Source organism: Gorilla gorilla, chromosome 12 (assembly GCF_029281585.2).
Source record: "Gorilla gorilla gorilla isolate KB3781 chromosome 12, NHGRI_mGorGor1-v2.1_pri, whole genome shotgun sequence".
Taxonomy (NCBI): Eukaryota; Metazoa; Chordata; class Mammalia; order Primates; family Hominidae; genus Gorilla; species Gorilla gorilla.
The window spans coordinates 32,338,106-32,358,986 of NC_073236.2; the positions used below are offsets into that span (position 1 = coordinate 32,338,106).

The window sequence follows — 20,881 nt, forward strand, 5'->3', positions numbered from 1 at the left end:
TTGCATAGAACTACACACACATACACAAATGAGTGTATGTAAAACTCATAAAATCTATGGATTGTACCGATGTCAGCTTCCTGGTTTTGATGTTGTACTATAGTTATGTAAGATGTACCATTTGGGGAAACTGAGTAAAGGATACATGGGACCTCTCTGTACTATTTTTGCAACTTCCTATCTGTATCTTTGAATCTGTAATTATTTCAAATTTAAAAGTTAGAAACAAACGACTAAGTAATCAAAACTTGCTTTGGGCCTTAACAGAGTCTGAAGGCTTGACCATTGACCAGCAACTTACCATGCAGTTTAAGCTGCTCATCATGAACTGGCTGTTGTATGATCACCAAGCCATAAAGTTGTGTGTGCACAGCAACACTCCATCATCGAATGGAAGTGGTACATATGAAACTGAACTGGAGCAGGACCTGAACATGCAAGCTACATGATCTTCTCTCTCTCAACCCCTACCCACAGCTTCATGAGGAATTACCTGTGACCAGTTGCCTGAAGAAGAAAACTCTTGGGCTTGGTTTACTCATGGTTCTGCATGATCTGTTGGTATCACCTGAAAGTGGACAGGTGCAGTACTGCAGTCCCACTCTGGGATGCTTCTGAAGGACGGCGGTGAAGGGAAATCCTCCCAGTGGGAAGAAGATAAGAGTAATGTGCCTGGTTGTTCATTTTGCCTGGTTGGAAGTATAGATCTATACTTTTTCATGAGCAGTGGCTAATGACTTGGCTGGATGGTCAGTACTTGAGAGGAACATAATTAGGAAGTTGGTGACAAAGAGGTCTAGGAAACAGGTATGTGGATGGACTTCAGCCCAGAATGTGAAGATAATTATTTCCCACGAGTGCTTATCAAAGGGCGACCTCCACAGAGGATTTTAATGAGGTGGATAGAATAACCCATTTAGTGGATGTCAGTCAGCCTCTTTACTTAGCCAAATGGACTCATGAATAAAGGGCTAGGGATGGAGGTTACACATGGGGTCAACGTGGACTTTCACTCGCCAGGGACAATCTGGCTACAGCTCCTGATATGGCAACACTCCTGGGGGCTCAGCCAGCTATCTGGTTGTAGGTTGGACCATGGAAGGGGCAGCAACTGTTCTCAGTAGAATAGACACTTTGGTTATGGATTTGCTGTTCCTGCCCACAATGCATCTGCCAAAACAACTATGCTTGGACTTAATACCTAATTATTTCACACACTGTTGCCTCTGACTTAGGAACTCACTCCACAGCAAATGAAGTGTGGCAGTAGGTCCTTGCTCATGGAATTAGCTGGTCTTACCATGTTCCCAATTATGCTGAAGCAGTTGGCTTTACACATAGGTGTAATCAATCTCTTTTCTCTTAATTTCGCCAACTCAATATATAAAAGGCCTGCTGAAAATGGTGTACATCAAAATAACCTGGAGTGAAATAAGTTGTCTATTTCAGCAAAGAAAATGGGAAAATAATAGATGAAACAACTGTGTTCCTCTTGATAATCGTTAACTCTAGCTTGTCAGTATTTTTACTCCTCGGTATGTTTGAAAATTTTTATGCTAGACTCGAAAACCAGACTACCCTCTTAAAAGACATTGTATCTGAGCAGGCTACCCTCTTACAAGACATTGTGCCCTTCTGTGTTGCAGGTGCGTGGGTCACTTGAGTAGGCGTAGATGGTATGGAGGCAATAAAAAACCATGGCCCAGGGCTGAGATATGCATGTGTGACCAAACGTTAGAATCAGTATGAATCCACAAGTGTATGTGAAATGCAGGTCATTTAAGTGCTTAATCTAACGAAACTCAGAGCTTTACTGGAGTTGGGGATGAACACCTTCTCTACATTCCTCGCTTATTCATCCCTTGGATCCTCATTGCACTTGGCCCCCTTCCGTGCTTCTATGAACCTCGCAGGGGTCCGCAGTGCCAGCTTGGGTAAGTCCGAGGGTCCCCCGCCAGCGGACCCCTCCAGAGCTCCTGCACGAGCGGCCAAATCCACCCAGCCGGTCGTGCCCTCTCTCCGGCGCGGCAGGCGCCAGCTAGCCCCGCCCACGCCCGGCCGCCAGTCCAAGCCCCGCCCTCGGGTCCTAACGCCAGGCGCCCGCGGGGCTGTCCGCGGCCGCGCCGGGCTCCGCGTGCCGTGTGACCTGTCCGGACAGTCCCTCACCCCGGCCTGCGCTGCTGCGTGGACTCGGGCCTCAGGAATTCCGCTGCGGCCCAAGGCTTGCCGTTTGACGAGGAGCAGTCGCGGTAGGCGGTGGGCAAGGCTGCCCTGGGCGGAGGCCGAGGCGCGGCTCGGACTCCAGCATGGCGACCGCGGTGCGTGCTGTGGGCTGCCTCCCCGTGCTTTGTAGCGGGACGGCAGGTGAGAGCTGGGACGCCGGGAGCAGGGGCTCTGAGCGGCCGGGAGTGGGGGGCTCGCCTGGGGCCTGCAGAAGTCGGGGCGGAGGGAAGCGAGAAGCCGCGGCCCCCGGCTCTTCACGCCGTGCCCCCACCTTCCGCCGGAGCCGCTGTGTGACCTTGCGCGCGTCCTCTCCCTCTCTGGGTCGCGGAGCTCTTGTCTGTAAAATGAGGGGGAACTGGACGTCGTTCTTCAGGGTTCTTCCCAGTTCACGAAACCGCTTGAGCGTGCTTGGCGAAGAGGAGCGGAAACTGGCAAGCATCGCCTTTGGGGCGCGTGCGACCCCCGGGTTCATTTGATGTTGGCGTGGGTTTGTCCTCCAGCATAACGTTTATCTCTAGGAGACGCTCCGTGATTGACTTTGCATTTTCTGTTTGCTCAGTTTTACTGGAAGTCCACAATCCACCGTTTGTAGTTTCGAAATCTGAAGAGCCCTAAAGCCCGAATATGTGTATTTTAAAACTCATTTAGCTGTAATCTTTGACCTGAAGTCATTTGGCAGAAAATCTGACTTGAACATTGTTTTGTCCGTGTTGTCTCCGTCTCCTTTGTTTTTTTGTTTTTGTTTTTGTTTTTTTTTGAGACAGTCTTATTCTTTCGCCCCGGCTGGAGTGCAATGGTGCGATCTCGGCTCACTGCAACCTCCGCCTCCCGGGTTCAAGCGATTCTCCTGCCTCAGCCTCCTGAGTAGCTGGGATTACTGGCGTCTGCCACCATGCCTGGCTAATTTTTGTATTTTTAGTAGAGACGGGGTTTCACCATGTTGGTCGTACTGGTCTCGAACTCCTGACCTCGTGATCCACCCGCCTTAGCCTCAAAGTGCTGGGAGTACAGGTGTGAGCCACCGCGCCCGGCCGTCTCCTGCTTTTTCAAGGCCCTGTTCAAATGGCTCCTAGCTGTTGTAGCTTTCCTTCATTTTCCTCACCTTATCTTCGCAATGCCTTCATGAGGTATATACTGCTGTTCCCATTTTACAGATGAGGGAGTTAAGGCACACAGTTTCAGAAACTTGCTTAAGGTTAGGCTAGGTGGACAATCAGGTTTTTGCACCCATATCACCTGGCTCCGAAGCCTGTTTTTTGTTTTTGGTAACAGCTTCCTTGTTGAGACATAATTCACATACTATACAATTAATCCGTTTAAAGTGTACATTTCAGTGGTTTTTAGTATATCACCAGAGCAATGCAGCCAACATTATAATCACTGTAAAAAGAAAACCTGTACCTTTTAGCTGTCACTTCCCAGCTTCCCATTGGCCTGCAGCACAACCACTGATGTACTTTCCTTCTCTCTCTCTGTAGCTTGCCTGTTCTGGACATTACATATAAGTAGAATCATGTAATATGTAGTCTTTTGTGATTGGCTTCTTTCATTTAGCATAATGTAAAGGTTCACCCTTGTAGCATGTACCAGCACTTCATCCTTTATGGCTGAATGATATTCTGTTGTATGAATACCACATTTTGTTTATCTGCTCATCAGTTGAACATTTGGGTTGTTTCCACCTTTTGGCTCTTAGGCCTATTTTGCTAGAAACATTTGTGTGCAATGTTTTTGTAAGTATATTTTTATTTCTGTTGGGTATATACTTAGGATTGTAATTGCTAGGTCATATGGAAACTGTGTTTAATGTTTCTTTTTTAACCCCCTTCTGTCGCCCTGGCTGGAGTGCATTGGCACGATCACGGCTCACTGCAGCCTCCATCTCCTGGGCTTAATCCATCCTCCCACCTCAGCCACCCGAGTGGTTGGGATTACAGGTGCATGCCACCATGCCCGGCTAGTTTTTCTTTATCTTTTGTAGAGTGGGTCTCATTATGTTGCCGAGGCTGGTCTCTAACTCCTGGGCACAGGCAGTCCTCCTGCCTTGGCCTCCCAAAGTGCTGGGATTATAGGTGTGAGCCATACATGTGACATGTATGTTTAGGTGTCAAGGAACTGCCAAACTGTTTTCCAAAGCTGCACCATTTTACATTCCCACCAGCAGTGTATGAGGCTTCCAATTTCTCTACTTCCTTGCCAGCACTTAATGTCTTTTTTACTATAGCCATCTTAGTGGATGTGGGTTTTTGTTTTTTTTTTGAGACAGGGTCTTGTCCCATTGCCCAGGTAGAAGTGCAGTGGCACAGTTGCAGCTCACTGCAGCCTCAACCTTCTGGGCTCGGGTGACCCTCCCACTTCAGCCTCCTGTGTAGTTGGAACTACAGATGTGTGCCATCATACCTGGCTAATTAAAAAAAAAAAATTGTAGAGACAGGGTCTTGCAATGTTGACCAGGCTGGTTTTGAACTCCTGGGCTCAAGCAGTCCTCCCGCGTCAGTCTCCCAAAGTGCTGAGATTACAGGCATGAGCCTCCTTACCTGGCCAGCCCAGTGGATGTGAAGTGGTATCAGTTTGTGGTTTTGATTTGCATTTCCCTCATGAATAAGAAGCATATTATCATGTGCTAATGGCCATTTGTATATGTTTTCTTTTGTTTGTTTGTTTTTTTTTGAGAAATAGCTATTCAAATATGTTGCCCACTTTTATATTGGGTTGTCTTTTTATTGTTGAATTGTAGGTGTTCTTTATGTTTTTTAGGTACAAGACCCTTATATCAGATATATGATTTGCAAAATTTTTGTCCCATTCTGTGTGTCTTTTCACTTTCTTGATAGTATTTTTGAAGCCACAAGTTTTAAATTTTGATGAAGTCTCATTTATCTATTTTTTTTCTTTTTGTTGCTGTGCTTTTGGTGTCTCATCTAAGAAGCCATTGCAAAATCCAAGGTCATGATGATTTATCCCTATGTTTTCTTCTAAGTTTCATCGTTTTAGCTCTTACCTATAAGTCTTTGGTCCATTTTGAATTAATTTTCATATATGGTGTGAGGTAGGTTGCCAACTTCATTCTTCTACGTGTTGATATCCAGTTGTCCCAGCACCACTTGTTGAAAACATGATTCTTTCCTCATTGAATGGTCTCAACACCCTTGTCAAAAATCACTTGCCCATAAATGCTGTGTCAGAGCCTGTTCTGGAGTACCACACTGTGTGAGAGGGTACACAGTACAGTCAGCGTGGTGCTGCGGGGGTTCCAGAGGGAAAGGGGAACATTGTAGGATCAGGGAGGCTTCACTAAGAGGTGATGTTTCAGACAAACAGAGAACCTAGCAGAGACACAGAAGTATGCGAGAGCACAGTAGGTTCAAGACTGACTACAAGTCTGGCATGGCCAGAGGGAAGGTGGAGGAGAGAAAGGTGGGGCAGCAGGCTGGTGTGGAAGCTTGGGGCCATGTGGCAGGCCTGTAGGCCATGCTGAGGAGTTTTGACTTTGTTCTGAAGATATTAGGGAGCCAGAGAATAATCTGTCAGAGCTGTGAAGTGACCAGACCTGTTATTTTAGAAAAGCCATGAAGCAGAGGGGGAGACACTGAAATTGGGAAACCTGCTAGGAAACTTGTTACTCTGTGGCTGAGTGGTGATGAGGCTTGAGCAAAGAAGGGGCATTGAGGCCACAGGAAAAGGTACAGCTGGCAGGTGCATTGATTTTTGAGGAGACTGAAGGGCTTGGTAACTGGTTGGATGTGAGGGTGAAGGGAGAAGTTGAGGTATGGTGTCAGCTACTTGACAAGTTGTCCTGGAGCCCAGAAATTACTTACTCCCTCGTCTTGGTTCTTTATTCTATAGATATATTTTGTGGGTGTTACTGTTTAAAATGTTCCTTTTCATGTAGAAATGTATCTTAAATTTTTTTTTTTTCCAATTTGCAGGTCATTTATTGGGGAGGCAGTGTTCCCTAAACACCTTACCAGCAGCTTCCATTTTGGCATGGAAGAGTGTTCTCAGCAATGGTGAGATTCATTAATGCTACTACCTTTTCTCATAAGATCTAATGTCGGAGTAGTTTCTGTAGTTTTAAAAAATATAAGTAATCACCTGCTTTTTTCTTTTCTCTCTTTTCTTTTTTCATTTTTTAGCCTGGTTAGTCTTACTGCAATAATCACATTCTTTATGATGCGATTACATAGGATCTGAAGAGTATTTTCAGATTTCTTATGATTGCAATTGTTATAGTTCAAGGCTTTATGAAATAGTAACTAAATAACAATTACGGGGTAGTTTCTGTGTATTAGGCTTAGAGCAGGGACAATGAAGAATTAAATTTTCAATTTATCAATTGTTATGTTAATTGAAAATTTAACTCTTCATTGTCCCTGTCTTCTCCAACATAGTTAGAAGCACAATTTTGATGAATCTCTGGTCAGTGTTTTTATTATTAAGTTTGTGTATATATTTACAGCTGAGTTAGGTAGAATTCTATCATTACATTTTCTTTTTCCTACAACAGTTTCCTTAGTACCTGTTACAGTATTTTTCTAAATGCTGCAATAGATTGGTCAGACAAATAGCAATAATTTTCTAAAATCTCTCAAACACGTCACTGATCAGCTGGTTTGATTTAATAGATGAGATTTAAATTAGGAGGAAGAAGTTCATCATGGTGAAAACCGTAAATGCTGAAACAAAACCCTCCTTGAGGTCAGACTATGTTTCTTTTTTTTTTTTTTCTTTTTGAGATGGAGTCTTGCTCTGTTGCCCAGGCTGGAGTGCAATAGCTTGATCTTGGCTCACTGCAGCCTCCGCCTCCTGGGTTCAAGCGATTCTCCTGCCTCAGCCTCCCAAGTAGCTGGGACTACAGGCATGTGCCACTACACCCAGCTAATTTTTGTATTTTTAGTAGAGACGGGGTTTCACTATGTTGGCTAGGCTGGTCTCGAACTCCTGACCTCAAGTGATCCGCCCTCATCGGCCTCCCAAAGTGCTCGGATTATAGGCATTACAGGCGTGCTCCACCACACCCAGCTAATTTTTGTATTTTTAGTAGAGACGGGATTTCACCATGTTGGCCAGGCTGGCCTCGAACTCCTGACCTCAAGTGAGCCACCCGCCTTGGCTTCCCAAAGGACTCTGCATGTCTTTGACTTGAGCCACACGAGGGTGCTTTTTGGGCTTGGCCCATTTTGGATTCCAGGGCAATTGTTTCCTGAGATGGGGACTTCATGGTCTGAAATTAATAATAATTCAGAGAATAAGAACAAAACCAAAACTGGTAATTGATCATTGATAATCTGTAACTGAGTAATTCAGCATAAGCTGATGCCATCTCTTGTTATAAAAATTATAACACGTTTTAAACAAAGTTGGTTTTAACAGTGTATTTTAAGTGACTGTTCCTCAAATCTAAAGTCAATTTCTTTCTGCTTTTGACAGTTGGACCTTTTAAGGTACATTATTAGATAGGAGAAGTATTTCAGGCTTTCAAAAAAAGTTAAAGAATTCTAAATTTATTAGTAATGATTTTACACTTTTTGAAGTATATCAGAGATTGCAGTGCTAAACAGTACAAGATTAAATATCTTATTTAATATTAAGTTAATAATTAAATATTAATATTTAATATTAAGTTACTTATGTTAATATTAAATAAGATATTTTGTTGAAAATTAAAGAGCTGGCCAGGCGCGATGGCTCATGGCTGTAATCCCAGCACTTTGGGAGGCCGAGGCAGGTGGATCATGAGGTCAGGAGTTCAAGACCAGCCTGGCCAACATGGTGAAACCCTGTCTCTACTAAAAATACAAAAATTAGCTGGGTGTGGTGGTGGGCACCTGTAATCCCAGCTACTTGGGAGGCTGAGGCAGGAGAATCGCTGAACCTGGGAGGTGGAGGTTGCAGTGAGCTGACATCGCGCCACTGCGATCCAGCTTGGGTGACAAGAGCAGAACGCCGTCTCAAAAAAAAAAAAAAGAAAATTAAGGAGCATACAAGAAAAGCTAAAGCTAAAGTGTATGCTGCATGATGGAATTTAGAATGATGAAGTCCTGAGTTTAAAAATGAAAAGCCAGTATTTCCTGTCTACTTTTTATTGACTAATTCATTAAGTGAGCTAAGAGGGAACTCAGTGTGTCATCTGTCTGCCTCTGTGCAGTTGAGTAATTCATCTGGAATTAGAATTAGTGTTTAAATCCCACCTACTAACTAGTCTTGTGACTTTTGGCAAGTCCCTAACCTCATAGGCCTAAGTTTGTTTTGTAAAATGAAAGGATTGGATTAAATAATCTAATTTAATTAGATCATTTAAATTAATTAAAAGAGGAATAACCTTTTAATTAAGTTTGATATTTAAATGATTTTAAAGATCATCTAATTTAATTAAAGGGAGGTTATTCCTTTATTTTTCAGTGTCTATATGCAATGGAGATATTTCGATAGCCTACTGTAACCATTTAATACTACTTGTTATTGCCACGTAAGATCATTGCTGGTGTATGGCCCTCTGTGGCCATAAAGCAGCTATTACCATCTTCTTCATAACTTCACATAGACTTGAAAATAGCTGTTGTTGTCACTGTTTGGTTTTCTATTTTTCAAGCCTAATATTCTTAAATCTTTTTTTTTTTTTTCTCAAGGGTTGTTTTAATTCCCTTCATCACTTCTCTTGGAGTCACTAGTTTCTCTATTGAAATGCAAAGCTTAAGAGTGTGTACACTGTTTTTGTTAGCAGTGTTCCCATTTCTTCACATCCACCAATTCTCACCCTCCCCTCTTCCTCACAGAACTTTACCCTCCATGAATTGATTAGATGCTGCCTCTAAGACATGGATGTTTAAAAACTTTTTAAGTAGTATGTGCGCTTGATGATAACAATTCCAAAAAATACAAAAAAGCAAGTCCCTCATACCCAGTTTTAAATGTATCAGATTTCTTCCCCAGAGGCAACCGTTGTTTCCAGGTTCTTACATACTTCTGGGTTAGTCTATAAAATGCATTCACACCCGCTCCTTGTTTTTTAACATGAAGAGTAGGATAGTGTACATGCTCTCCTGCACCTTGCTCTTCTGACCTGGCCAGTTGCAGGTCTTTCCACAGCGATACGTTGCTGGCTGTTTACAGCAGAGGGCGCCAATTGCCCAGAGTAGACTGCTGACCTAGGTTAGCGAATGCAGTGCTGAAACCGCGGTATGGACAAATCTGCTTCTTTCTTTACCCAGCTGCCCCCATTGTGCGGATGAACTATAACTTTCCCAACTAGGCTGGGCATTTAGGTTGTTATTGATCAAAAGTTTTATTTTTAAAAGAAAGACTGTCCTAAAAATCTGATTCTTAAAAGTTCAGGATTTTAGAGACTTATTTTTGTTAGTAATGATTATTTGATGCTAGCAGTGTTTTTCCACAGCTGTGAAACATCTAACTCAAAGTTTAACCCATCTGCCTACAGGCCATTTGCCATCACTGGGAACCAGAGACACCCATCCCTACGCCAGCTTGAGCCGTGCACTGCAGACACAATGCTGTATTTCTTCTCCCAGTCACCTGATGAGCCAGCAGTATAGACCATATAGTTTCTTCACTAAATGTATGTAGAATGGCCACAAACTTCCTGTTTCTTGAAACAGGAGAAGGATTTCTTATATCTGAATTTTTCTTCTTTTTTACATGAATTAAGATTTTAGTGATTAGTTTACAATGTACTGTTAAAATGAAAATGTTCCTTGATGTACATCCTAGAATCATCTCACATGCTACCAGTTGTATTCTGGGGAGTACTAGTTTGCTTTAGTCCCCTCGTTTGGGGCACCTGAGGCCTGAAGGGTATTGAATCATGGCCCATATCTCTTGCTGACTTAGATTCACACGAAGAATATACTCATGTTTTCATTTGTGCCTTAGTTGAGGAGACAGGACATCTAATTGGAAAAAGTTAATTGTAAGGAGATATTGTTCACTAACACTACTCTTATTTGTGATAGCATTTAAAAGAGTCTAATCTGAACTGAGACTAGCTTGTCAGGTAACAAATGGAGATTGAGTTTAAAACTCAGCATTAGGCAAATTAAAAGAAATTAGGATTGGCCGGGCGCAGTGGCTCATGCCTATAATCGCAGCACTTTGGGAGGCTGAGGCGGGTCGATCACAAGATCAGGAGATCAAGACCATCCTGGCTAACACAGTGAAACCCTGTCTCTACTAAAAATACAAAAACAAAATTAGCCAGGCATGGTGGCGGGCGCCTGTAGTCCCAGGTCGTCCCAGCTACTTGGGAGGCTGAGGCAGGAGAATTGGCGTGAACCCGGGAGGCGGAGCTTGCAGTGAGCTGAGATCGTGCCACTGCACTCCAGCCTGGGCCACAGAGCGAGACTCCATCTCCAAAAGAAAAAAAAAAGAAATTAGGATTATAAAGGCAATTCATGATTAGTTTAGAATATTTGGTAAATACAGAAAAATAAAAAAGAGATAATCACCTGTATTCCTACTATGAAATACTGAGTTTGCTGCCTTTTTTTTTTTTTTTTTTTTTGGGAGGTGGAGTCTCGCTTTGTCACCAGGCCGGAGTACAGTAGTGTGATCTCGGCTCACTGCAGTCTCCACCTCTTGGGCTCGAGCGATTCTCCTGCCTCAGCCTCCCGAGTAGCTGGGACTACAGGGACGTGCCACCACACCCAGCTAATACTTGTATTTTTAGTAGAGATGGGGTTCCACCATGTTGGCCACAATGGTCTTGATCTCTTGAACTTGTGGTCCACCTGCCTCAGCCTCCCAAAGTGTTGGGATTACAGGCGTGAGCCACCGTGCCTGGCCTTCTGCTTTTTTTAATGTATATTGCATTTTTCTGTGGACTTCTGCAGTGCGACGTTATGACCATAGAGTATTTCATTGTATGGATACAGCTCACTTTAATTTGGAAGTCTCCTAGTAGGTCATTTGTGTAGCAACAACACAGAAAAGACTTGGTAGAGGATTAAGCAACATAGGCTTAGTTGCAACTACAGATTCCAGTACAGAGAAAAGAGAGATGGATAGAGTTGGGGCCATTAGTCTCTCCTCTTAGTATCCATAGCCCCAGTTTTTTCTAAGAGTTGACTTTGTACTTTAGTGGGTATATCAGATTTACAAGCCTTGGGAATTTTTATTTATTTTTATTTATTTATTTATTTTTGAGACGGAGTCTTGCTCTTGTCGCCCAGGCTGGAATGCAGTGGCGTGATCTCGGCTCACTGCAACCTGCACCTCCTGGGTTCAAGCGATTCTCCTGCCTCAGCCTCTTGAGTAGCTGGGACTATAGGCGCGTGCCACCACGCCCAGCTAATTTTTTGTATTTTTAGTAGAGATGGGGTTTCACCGTGTTAGCCAGGATGGTCTCGATCTTCTGACCTTGTGATCCACCCGCCTCGGCCTCCCAAAGTGCTGGGATTACAGGTGTGAGCCTCTGCACCTGGCTGGGAATTTTTGTTTTTTAATAGCCTTTTCCCTGTTCTAAAAAGCCTTGTTCTAGAGGTGGCCTTACTCTCCAAGACCTCATCCTTCATGGTTGTCCCACCCCTGCCTCGGACTCTCTTCATTCACTGGTGTTCTTCCTCTTCTTCCTCAGTGACATGACTTAGTACTTTTTTTTTTTTTTTTCTTTTTTTTTTGAGACAGAGTCTCCCTCTGTCGCCCAGGCTGGAGTGCAGTGGCACAATCTCAGCTCACTGCAAGCTCCACCTCCTGGGTTCATGCCATTCTCCCGCCTCAGCCTCCCAAGTAGCTGGGACTACAGGCACCCGCCACCACGCCCAGCTAATTTTTTTGTATTTTTAGTAGAGATGGGGTTTCACCTTGTTAGCCAGGATGGTCTCGATCTCCTGACCTCGTGATCTGCCTGTCTCAGCCTCCCAAAGTGCTGGGATTACAGGCGTGAGCCACTGCGCCTGGCCTGACTCAGTACTTGTGTGGGTTTATGGCTCCAAGTCACAGTAAGATTTGCTCCAGTTGGGCCAACTCAGTTGAAACTAGCATGGGGCTAGTTTTTGCTGTTTCAGTAGGAAATGGTCTTTGATTTCTGAATCTCCAAGAAACAGAAGGACACACTTTTTCAAAAATGATTTCCTATGAATATTGAATCTTATAAACCTATCTGTTTTCTGTAGAGGATCCACTGTTTAAATCCCTTTGATTCAAATTAGCAATCTGTGTTACTTAGCATGATTAAGAGGGAAATAACTCCGTGTATAAGATTAGACACTACAGTGGATTTATGTATGTGTGTGTGTGTATATATATTCATAACATGAGGCCGAGTGCAGTGACTCAATGCCTGTAATCCTAGCGCTTTGGGAGGCTGAGGTGGGCTTGTCACCTGGGGTCAGGAGTTGGAGACCAGTCTGACCAATATGGTGAAACCCTGTCTCTACTAAAAATATAAAAATTAGCTGGGCGTGGTGGCAGGCACCTGTAATCCCAGCTACTCGGGAGGCTGAGGCAGGAGAATCTCTCGAACCCGGGAGGCGGAGGTTGCAGTGAGCCGAGATCGTGCCATTGCACTCCATCTGGGGCGACAAGAGTGAGACTCCATCTCCAAAAAAAAAAACATGAACTTAATATTTTATAGTTAATAGGTGTATATATTAACCTAACTGCACCCTTGTGGAAAAATGACAGAAAGAATTGAAATGATAGTAGATGTATTCTAACTAGCCTTTTAGGTTATTTAGAATCTTAGACCTGAGGTAAAAATAGTAAAATCTCTGTTAAAAGAACTTAATTCACCTTGCAGCCATTACAAAATTATGTTGATGAATAATATTTAAGAATATGGGAAGAGACTCACAATGTAATATTAAATTAAAAAAACGGGATACAAATGTGCATATGGTATAATTCTGCTTAAATATATACTATGTATGCATGCATAAAGAAAAAGGCAGAATATACATTCTTATCTAACAATGGTAATGGGATTATGATTATTTTTGCATTCTGTATTTTCCAGATTTTTAAAAATAACTATTTTATAATTTGAAAAAGTATTAAAAACATTTTTAATAGCATAATGGCATTCAAAGGTTAACTAATGACTTGCTGTCTTTTTCAAATATAGTTAGATATTTTATTTTCCTCTTACTATATATATATAAAAGAGCTAAACTCTTAATTCAGTCTTTTTACATTTTTGTCTCAATGTCAAGTTCTTTTTAAAATTGAGTCTCTCTTCATCTTAATGAGTGATTTAAGAGTTCTGATTCTAAGTGAAAGAAAACTCTGTGATTGATTGGCCTCTTAGTATGCCTGCATTACAAGTGAACTTTCAAGTTTTCCATGGCGTTTATAGGTACCACCATTTTTTAGCACTTAGGGAGAAAAATCAAATCCTTAGTGAGAGTTTGGTTGGAGGCTGGTACTTTTATTTTGAGCCTGTGGTCCTTTAAGGTGAATTAGAGTTGGCTTAAAGTTGAGCCGAATCCTTTGTTCTGATCAGGGATGTCCAAAACAACATGTGATGTGGAATCTCACTTCCCTGAGCCTCACTTACGAAGACCAGCTGTGATGTATGTGTGTGTTTTTGAAAAATTGGATGCTATACAGATATAAAGCATTTAAAAGTATTATAACCCTAAAACATTTTTCTCTTTTCGTGTTATCTACCTGGAGGATCAGCCTAAGACCTTGCAGGAAGCAAGTAGGTAGAAGTTTTAAACTCTAAGCATTCATAAGAGAAGGAAGGTACTCATTTATCTTCTAGAATTTCTTTAGTATTTCAGTTATATAGATATAAATGTGTCTTAGATTTTTTACTGTTGTAACATTTTGTGGTTCCGATTCTTTATTAAAGAAATTGGTAATGGAACAATTATTTTTTTGAAGGCAGGGTCTCACTCTGTCCCCAAGGCTGGAGTGCAGTGGCATGATTATAGTAATCTCAAACTCCTGGGGTCAAGCGACCCTCCCACCTCAGCCTCCCCAGTAGCTGGGACCATGGGCACATGCCACCACACCTGGCTAATATTTGAAGTTTTAGTAGAGATGGAATCTCACTATGTTGTCTAGTCTGGCCTCCAACTCTGGCCTCAAGTGATCCTCCTGCCTCAGTCTCCCACAGTTCTGGGATTACAGGAATGAGCCACTGTACCTGGCCAACAGTTGATTTTATAACCATAGATTGTGTTCCAGATTTATGGGTTCAGATTGAAATGTTGATTCTTGTTTGGACTAGAAAACTTATACTTAGGAAGGATAGTTATTAGTTATCTTAGTGGTTATAATGGAGGCAAGAGGACAGGGAAGACGCCTATATCATGGTTGATAAAATGTCAGGGAAACGAACCTATTGGTAAGTAACTGAGATTTGAATGCTGGCTTTTAAGCAGTTAGAGGGAAAAATAAAATATTTAGTGAGAGTTTTGTGGAGGAAAGTAATAGAATTGTCTCTTCTTGGGCTTTCCAAGTGTAACCGTTTGATGTGTGCAAAGGATGATTTAATTTTGCTTTCATTACCTCAGTGATGCATGGGTAAAGCTGTAAGCTGACCTCCACTTCTCTTATTATTCAATAGGAGATCATAGACCATTGCTTGAAAAGTACAGAATTAAGAAAAGAAACCCTGTTTCGTTACAGTGACTGCAGATGAGCTGTGGAAAGGCGCTTTAGCAGAGACTGGTGCTGGAGCAAAAAAAGGAAGAGGCAAAAGAACTAAAAAGAAGAAAAGAAAGGATCTGAACAGGGGTCAGATCATTGGTGAAGGTAAACTTATTTATAAAAATAGCTAAAGTGCTTTGTAAGTTTCTTACCCCAGATTTTATAGATATTTTACAAACTAGAAGCATCAAAACATTTCTTATGAAGGGCACTACGATCTGTGGTTTTAGAATTCAACCAGTTGACTTACTCATTGCCCCAGGATTCTGGGGGAGGAAAATCCCATAGAAATGGATTTGTTCATTCAGCAAGCATTAAATGTCCCTAGGTGTCATCTCCTATAATAGTGCCTGCCCTCAAATAGGTTATAATTAGTGATAAAATAGAGACTAAATGGAGAGTTGGCGAATATTCCCTGCAAAGGGAAGATAGTAAATGTTTCTGGCTTTGTGAGTTACATAGTCTGTTTTGCAACTGCTCAACTCTTCTGTTGTAGCACAGAAACAGCCACAGATAACACACAGTCGAATAGGCATCGTTATGTTCCAGTACAATTTCATTTACAAAAACAAGTCACGAACTGAGTTGGCCTGTGGGCCTTAGTTTGTTGACACCTAGAACGCGTGATTGTTTATACTCATGCTTTTGGAAGAGTAAAAATAGTGTATTGTACTTCAATCAGCCCGTCTTGTCCTGTGCTTGCTGACAAACCATCTTTGATAGTAGTGGCCTTCAGGGATAAAGAAAACACCTGGCACCACACTTCCAGCATCGCGTGTCTACTTGGATATTTTTCTTTATTACTTATATCTTATTTTTTAACACTTTTTTTTAAATTATAAGAATCATGTATTTATACTTTCTCAGTAAAAAATGTAGATTATAGAGAAACTTGAAGTCCCCCTGGATGCTTCTTCTACCTTCTTCAATCCTATTGTCTCCCTCAAGGAAACCACTGGCCTCATATTGGTGTGTTTCCTTCAGTTTTTTAATACATAAATGCCTAAAAAGGTATTTATGTATTAAATTTTAGGTATTTATACATAAATACCTAAAAAGATTAATACAAAAGGTACTATGTATTAAATTGTTATTAATTTATATATAAATACCTAAAAAGAAATAGATATCTTCTTTTTTAAAAAAAATTTAGATTATATCACATGGTACATGCTGTTTTACAGTTTACTTTTTTCACTTAATAATAGGTCTTGGAAATCATTCCACATCAGAACCTAGAGAGTTACCTTGTTCTTTTGATTTAGTGCAGAGTGTTTCCTATGCTGGAGACACTGTGGTTCATTTAACCAGTCCATAATTGCTGGACATTTGTATTAGTTGCATTTCTTGCCTTTGCAAATAACGTTTCAGTGGACGTCCTTGTCCAAGCATCCATATGCCTTGTACCTGTATGTGAGTGTTTCTCTAGGTAATACCATGAAGTATATTTAAAATTTTGATTGTGCCAAGTGACCTACCAAGTTAATAATGTTAGCTTAAGCTCCAGTGAACAGTGTGTCATCATTATCTGTACATGCATTGCCTGACATTTTAACACTTGAAAAATGAGTGCTTTAAAAAAATTATTATTTATATTTTTAAACCTTCAGGGCGTTATGGTTTTCTATGGCCTGGACTGAATGTCCCTCTAATGAAAAACGGAGCAGTGCGGACCATTGCCCAAAGAAGCAAGGAAGAGCAGGAGAAGGTGGAGGCAGACATGATCCAGCAGAGAGAAGAGTGGGACCGAAAGAAGAAGATGAAGGTTAAACGGGAGCGAGGATGGAGTGGAAACTCATGGGGAGGCATCAGTCTTGGCCCCCCTGACCCTGGTCCCTGTGGAGGTAGCAAACTCCTGGTTTTGTTTGCCTTTGTGACAGAGAGTACTTGTAGTTTAGAATTTCCTTGAAATGGTGTTATTACTTGTCTGTTTATACTACCTTTTTCCAAAAAAGATTTGAACATCTTTGAAATAACATATCACATCAATATCCCAACTATATTTTGTGGAGTGCAGAAGTATTCCACTAACAGGATAGAAAGCACTGGGTTCCTGGTATTTATCATGTACCTTCTCAGATCCTTAAACGTGGGGATGTGCACCGTGGACCTACAGGAGCTGCCTATAGGATACACTGTTTCCAAAACACAGGTGGCCACACGGGCACCTGTGGAGCAGCATGGCTTGGGAATGCTGTTTCTGTACTAGAAATCAGCAAAGCAGATAGTTGTCATGTTAACCCTATAAAAACACAAATGAAGCAAAAATTGAAAATACTTAGGCCAAATTTGAAAACAAAGTTTCCCCCAGCCCTCCTTGAGTATGTAAAGCAGTAAAAATCATCCAAGAGACGTGTTCTTGTCAATGAGTGGGAGAAGAGGAAATAGGTAAGAGTTTCGCCGCTTTCTTAAGAAGTTTGGCTTAAAGAGGAGGGGAGAGGTTGAAACTGGAGGGGAGAGATTCCAAAGAACATGCTTAGAACTGATCAAAATGCTTCAGTCAGGAGGATGAAGGTATGGAAGGGAGAGAACAAAATCCATGAACCAAGTCCCTAATGACAGCCCAGATCCAGAGTCTGGAGAAGTGGCTTCACTTGCTCACAGAAGGAAGGGCAGGGCACAGAATCAGGTGAGCCTGTGGGGTTGTAGTGGAAAGGTAGGTGGGGGTGTTGTGTGATGTGGCCGCAGTTGGTCTGTAAGGAAGAGGTGGAATCATCTGCGGAGAGTGAGATGGGGACATTGATGATTATGGCCTCCAGATTATTTCTTTATGAAAAGGTAGAGTATCTGAAACTGGCTTCAAAATTATCCAATGGAGTGAGAGTTGAGCAGAGTTTAGAGGAAAGATTGGCTGTAAGTTGATGCGTGTGGAAGCTGACTAATGTATACATAAGCTTTCTGCTGTTCTATTTTTGTTTGATTGAAATTGTCTGTGATAAAAATCTTTAAAAAATAAAAGAACGTAGGGAGTCTTTGAAATGGCTGCAGTGGTGAACTGAGAGAGACCTAACCGAAAGGACATAAAGGCCAGCTGGCAGCAGGGAGGACTTGACGGAATTGGGGTTCATGGATTTTTAGTGGGCCCTGTGTATGCATACTTTGACTTCTTTCCAGCAGCACCCAGCAGGTCAGGAGTGGCCAGAGAGCTGCATGGATTCAGGCCTGGCTAGTGTGGTGGAGAGAGCAAAGGGTGAAGGGGTTGAGGGCATCACAAGGTTTGGTGGAAATGATGGACTGTGGTGTCTTGGCCTAGGGGGAGAGGCCGTGAGAGGGAGGGAAGGAGAAGGGAGAGCAGGGATCCAGGGTCTGGAGGGGCCAGGAGCTGATGAGAGATGGATGGGGAGGAGGGTGCAGGTGGGGAGATCAGTGACTGAGTTTATGAACTTACTGGTGGAGCAGTCTCTAGTGATGAGGGGTGACTGGAGCATGGCCTTGAGAGTGGGACCAAAAGATCTGAGATTCTTTCTCCCCGAAAGGTCTGTGATGGTGCCTGTGTTGAAAATGCTTTCATGTTAGTTGTGTACACACATTTCATCTGAATCCCTGTTTCTTTTCTCCCTACAGAAACATATGAGGATTTTGATAGCAGGATACTTGAGGTAGGCATGCAGAATTAAATACCTGGTTAAGCCTTTGGAGAGGTTGGGGTGGGTGGGGCAGGGACAGGGCAAGAGGAACTGTAAGGGAAGGCCTTGGATGCATGACTATTTCTGACACACAGCTGATCTGGGTAAGGAAAATTATGCAACTTTAATTTCAGTTATTTGATACTGGCTCTTCTGACTACTACTCTCTTTGGGGGGGGGGGGAGCTGCCACTGAGGTCTCATAAGGTGGTATTGTTAACTACAGGATTTGGAGATGAGGTTTAAATTATCTCCTTCCTAAGGCTAAAGTAGCATTGGGAGTCTATGTTTGAATTATAAACCAGCTGTGTCTAGCAGTCTATGCAGGGATCTGGGATTACAGGGAGCCCTGGGCAGAGTAGAAAGCTTAAGAGTTGTGGTGCCTGTCTGGTTCTTGATGGGGAAATGGTCTCTGGGTTGCTCACAGGCCCTTGAAACTAAAGTCTGTATCAGGTAAACTATAGTCACTTTGCGGAGCATTCTCTAAAATAGCCAACTTCCCTTTGAGCTGGCACTGAATGCTCAGTGTTAAATACCATGTGGAATAATCATTTATTGAGTTTGTGATTGAGCCTCTGAATATATGTATTGTTTCCTCAATATCAATTGCACTGTAGGATTTAAAATGTTTACACATATTATGTCTTTGGTATTCCCACTTACAGCTTTTGGAAGTTAATCTCTTTGAAGAATTCGTATATATGTGGGTGATTTTCTATAAGATCCACAGAGGTGGATTCAAGCTCCCTTTTCTTTTAACCCCATTTTATGGGGAAGAGACAGCTATGCACCAGAGAGCCAGCTGCCATGTAAGCAGTTTAGTTAACAGTTCAATAGTTCCTGGCCTTTTTTTTTTTTGAGGCGGAGTCTTGCTGTGTTGCCAGTCTGGAGTGCAGTGGTATCGGCTCACTGCAAGCTCCACCTCCCGGGTTGACGCCATTCTCCTGCCTCAGCCTCCCGAGTAGCTGGGACTACAGGTTCCTGCCACCACACCCGGCTAATTTTTTGTATTTTTAGTTGAGACGAGGTTTCACCGTGTTAGCCGGGATGGTCTCGATCTCCTGACCTCGTGATCCGTCCGCGTCGGCCTCCCGAAGTGCTGGGATTACAGGCGTGAGTCACTGTGCCCGGCTGTTCCTGGCCTTTTAAATACACAGAAAAAAAATACACAGAATAAGCAGGTATTTCCAAATATGTTAATCCTTAGCGTAGAGGCCAGCCCTGTGCTGGTTATGTCTATATACTGCATATGATAATTTCTGAGGTGTACATTTTCCTCACATTTTAACATCTCTGACATTGGGCTACATCTTATAATCAGTGATAAATTACATCAAAGTTTGATCAGCAACTTTTTTCTTTCTTGTAATACATTCATTAAGATAGGGTATATCGAGATGTATAATGTCAAATTCCTTTAAAGGTTTTCTCAGTTAAACCTCATAAGCCTGTGAAATGAAGAGAAAGTCTCATTTCTGTTTTCTTCCTGAAGCAGTCCAGGAGGAGGTTTTGTTTGGAAAAAGGCTGTTACTTGTGCTCAGGAGTTGGAGGATGGTGTGCCTGTTCTCTGTGTGTGCCTGTTCACCGTGTATGCCTGCAAGGAAGGCGGCTCCCTCCAGTTCCCTCCTTCAGATTTTCTTAATGTGCAATATCTATGAGACATTTTGCCTTTTAGGTAAGAAACGTTTTCACTATGACTGCGAAAGAGGGAAGAAAGAAGTCGATCCGTGTCCTGGTGGCTGTGGGGAACGGAAAAGGAGCTGCAGGTGAATGGGGAGTGATGGCATCACAGTGGCGGTGGTGTGCAGGGAAAGGCGTGGAACGGGCCGTGCTGTGGAGCCCATGGGCTCATGCTGCTGGCCGGACTTTTTCCATTGATTAAACCTTTTAGTGGTTTGGGTTCACAAAGCTTGTGGTAAGTCCGTGACTTCCCTTAGAGAGAAAAGAGAGAATAGATTCTACTGTACTTGCCTTTTCCTCTGAGGAAAAGGAATATTATAAAAGGCTGAAGACATTATTTTATTATGTATAATAGTGGAAAATTAGGGAGAAAAACACTAAATATTCAATAGGGCCATGGTTATAAAAACAGTGTAGCCATACACTGTAATATTCTGTATCCATTAAAGAATTATGGGAAATTACTTTTAAAATAATGCTAAGTTAAAAAAAAAACACAAAAACGTTATATAAGACCATATAAAATCCTAGTTTTGTTATTTTCTTTTTTAAAAGTATATTTATGTGCCAAGAAAAGACTGGAAAACTATACACTGTAAAGGTTAATAGTGTTTACTCCAATTAGTAGGTTTGCTGATGATTTAAATTTTCTCCTATGTATAGTTACCATAGTGGACACCTGTTTTTGAAATGTATTCATGTCTATTGAAGGAAAAGAACACAGGAAAATGGCCTAGTTAG

At 42.2% G+C, this 20,881-nt stretch overlaps 1 protein-coding gene across 2 annotated transcripts in view; it reads left to right on the forward strand.

Moving 5' to 3' along the window:
- The first annotated feature begins 2,063 nt into the window (after nt 1-2,063).
- Nucleotides 2,064-20,881, forward strand: part of LOC101141821 (small ribosomal subunit protein uS5m) — a 35,254-nt gene continuing 16,436 nt past the window's right edge. The window contains exons 1-7 of one of the 2 annotated variants that reach the window (XM_004031394.5): nt 2,064-2,364; nt 6,153-6,233; nt 9,662-9,799; nt 14,815-14,940; nt 16,446-16,679; nt 18,400-18,434; nt 20,136-20,226. In XM_004031394.5, coding sequence (XP_004031442.3) covers nt 2,307-2,364; nt 6,153-6,233; nt 9,662-9,799; nt 14,815-14,940; nt 16,446-16,679; nt 18,400-18,434; nt 20,136-20,226 — 763 coding nt within the window. In that variant the 5' untranslated portion in view covers nt 2,064-2,306. Of the gene's footprint in view, nt 2,365-6,152; nt 6,234-9,661; nt 9,800-14,814; nt 14,941-16,445; nt 16,680-18,399; nt 18,435-20,135; nt 20,227-20,881 lie in introns of those variants that run through there. The other variant, XM_019020986.4, reaches the window with a different exon arrangement.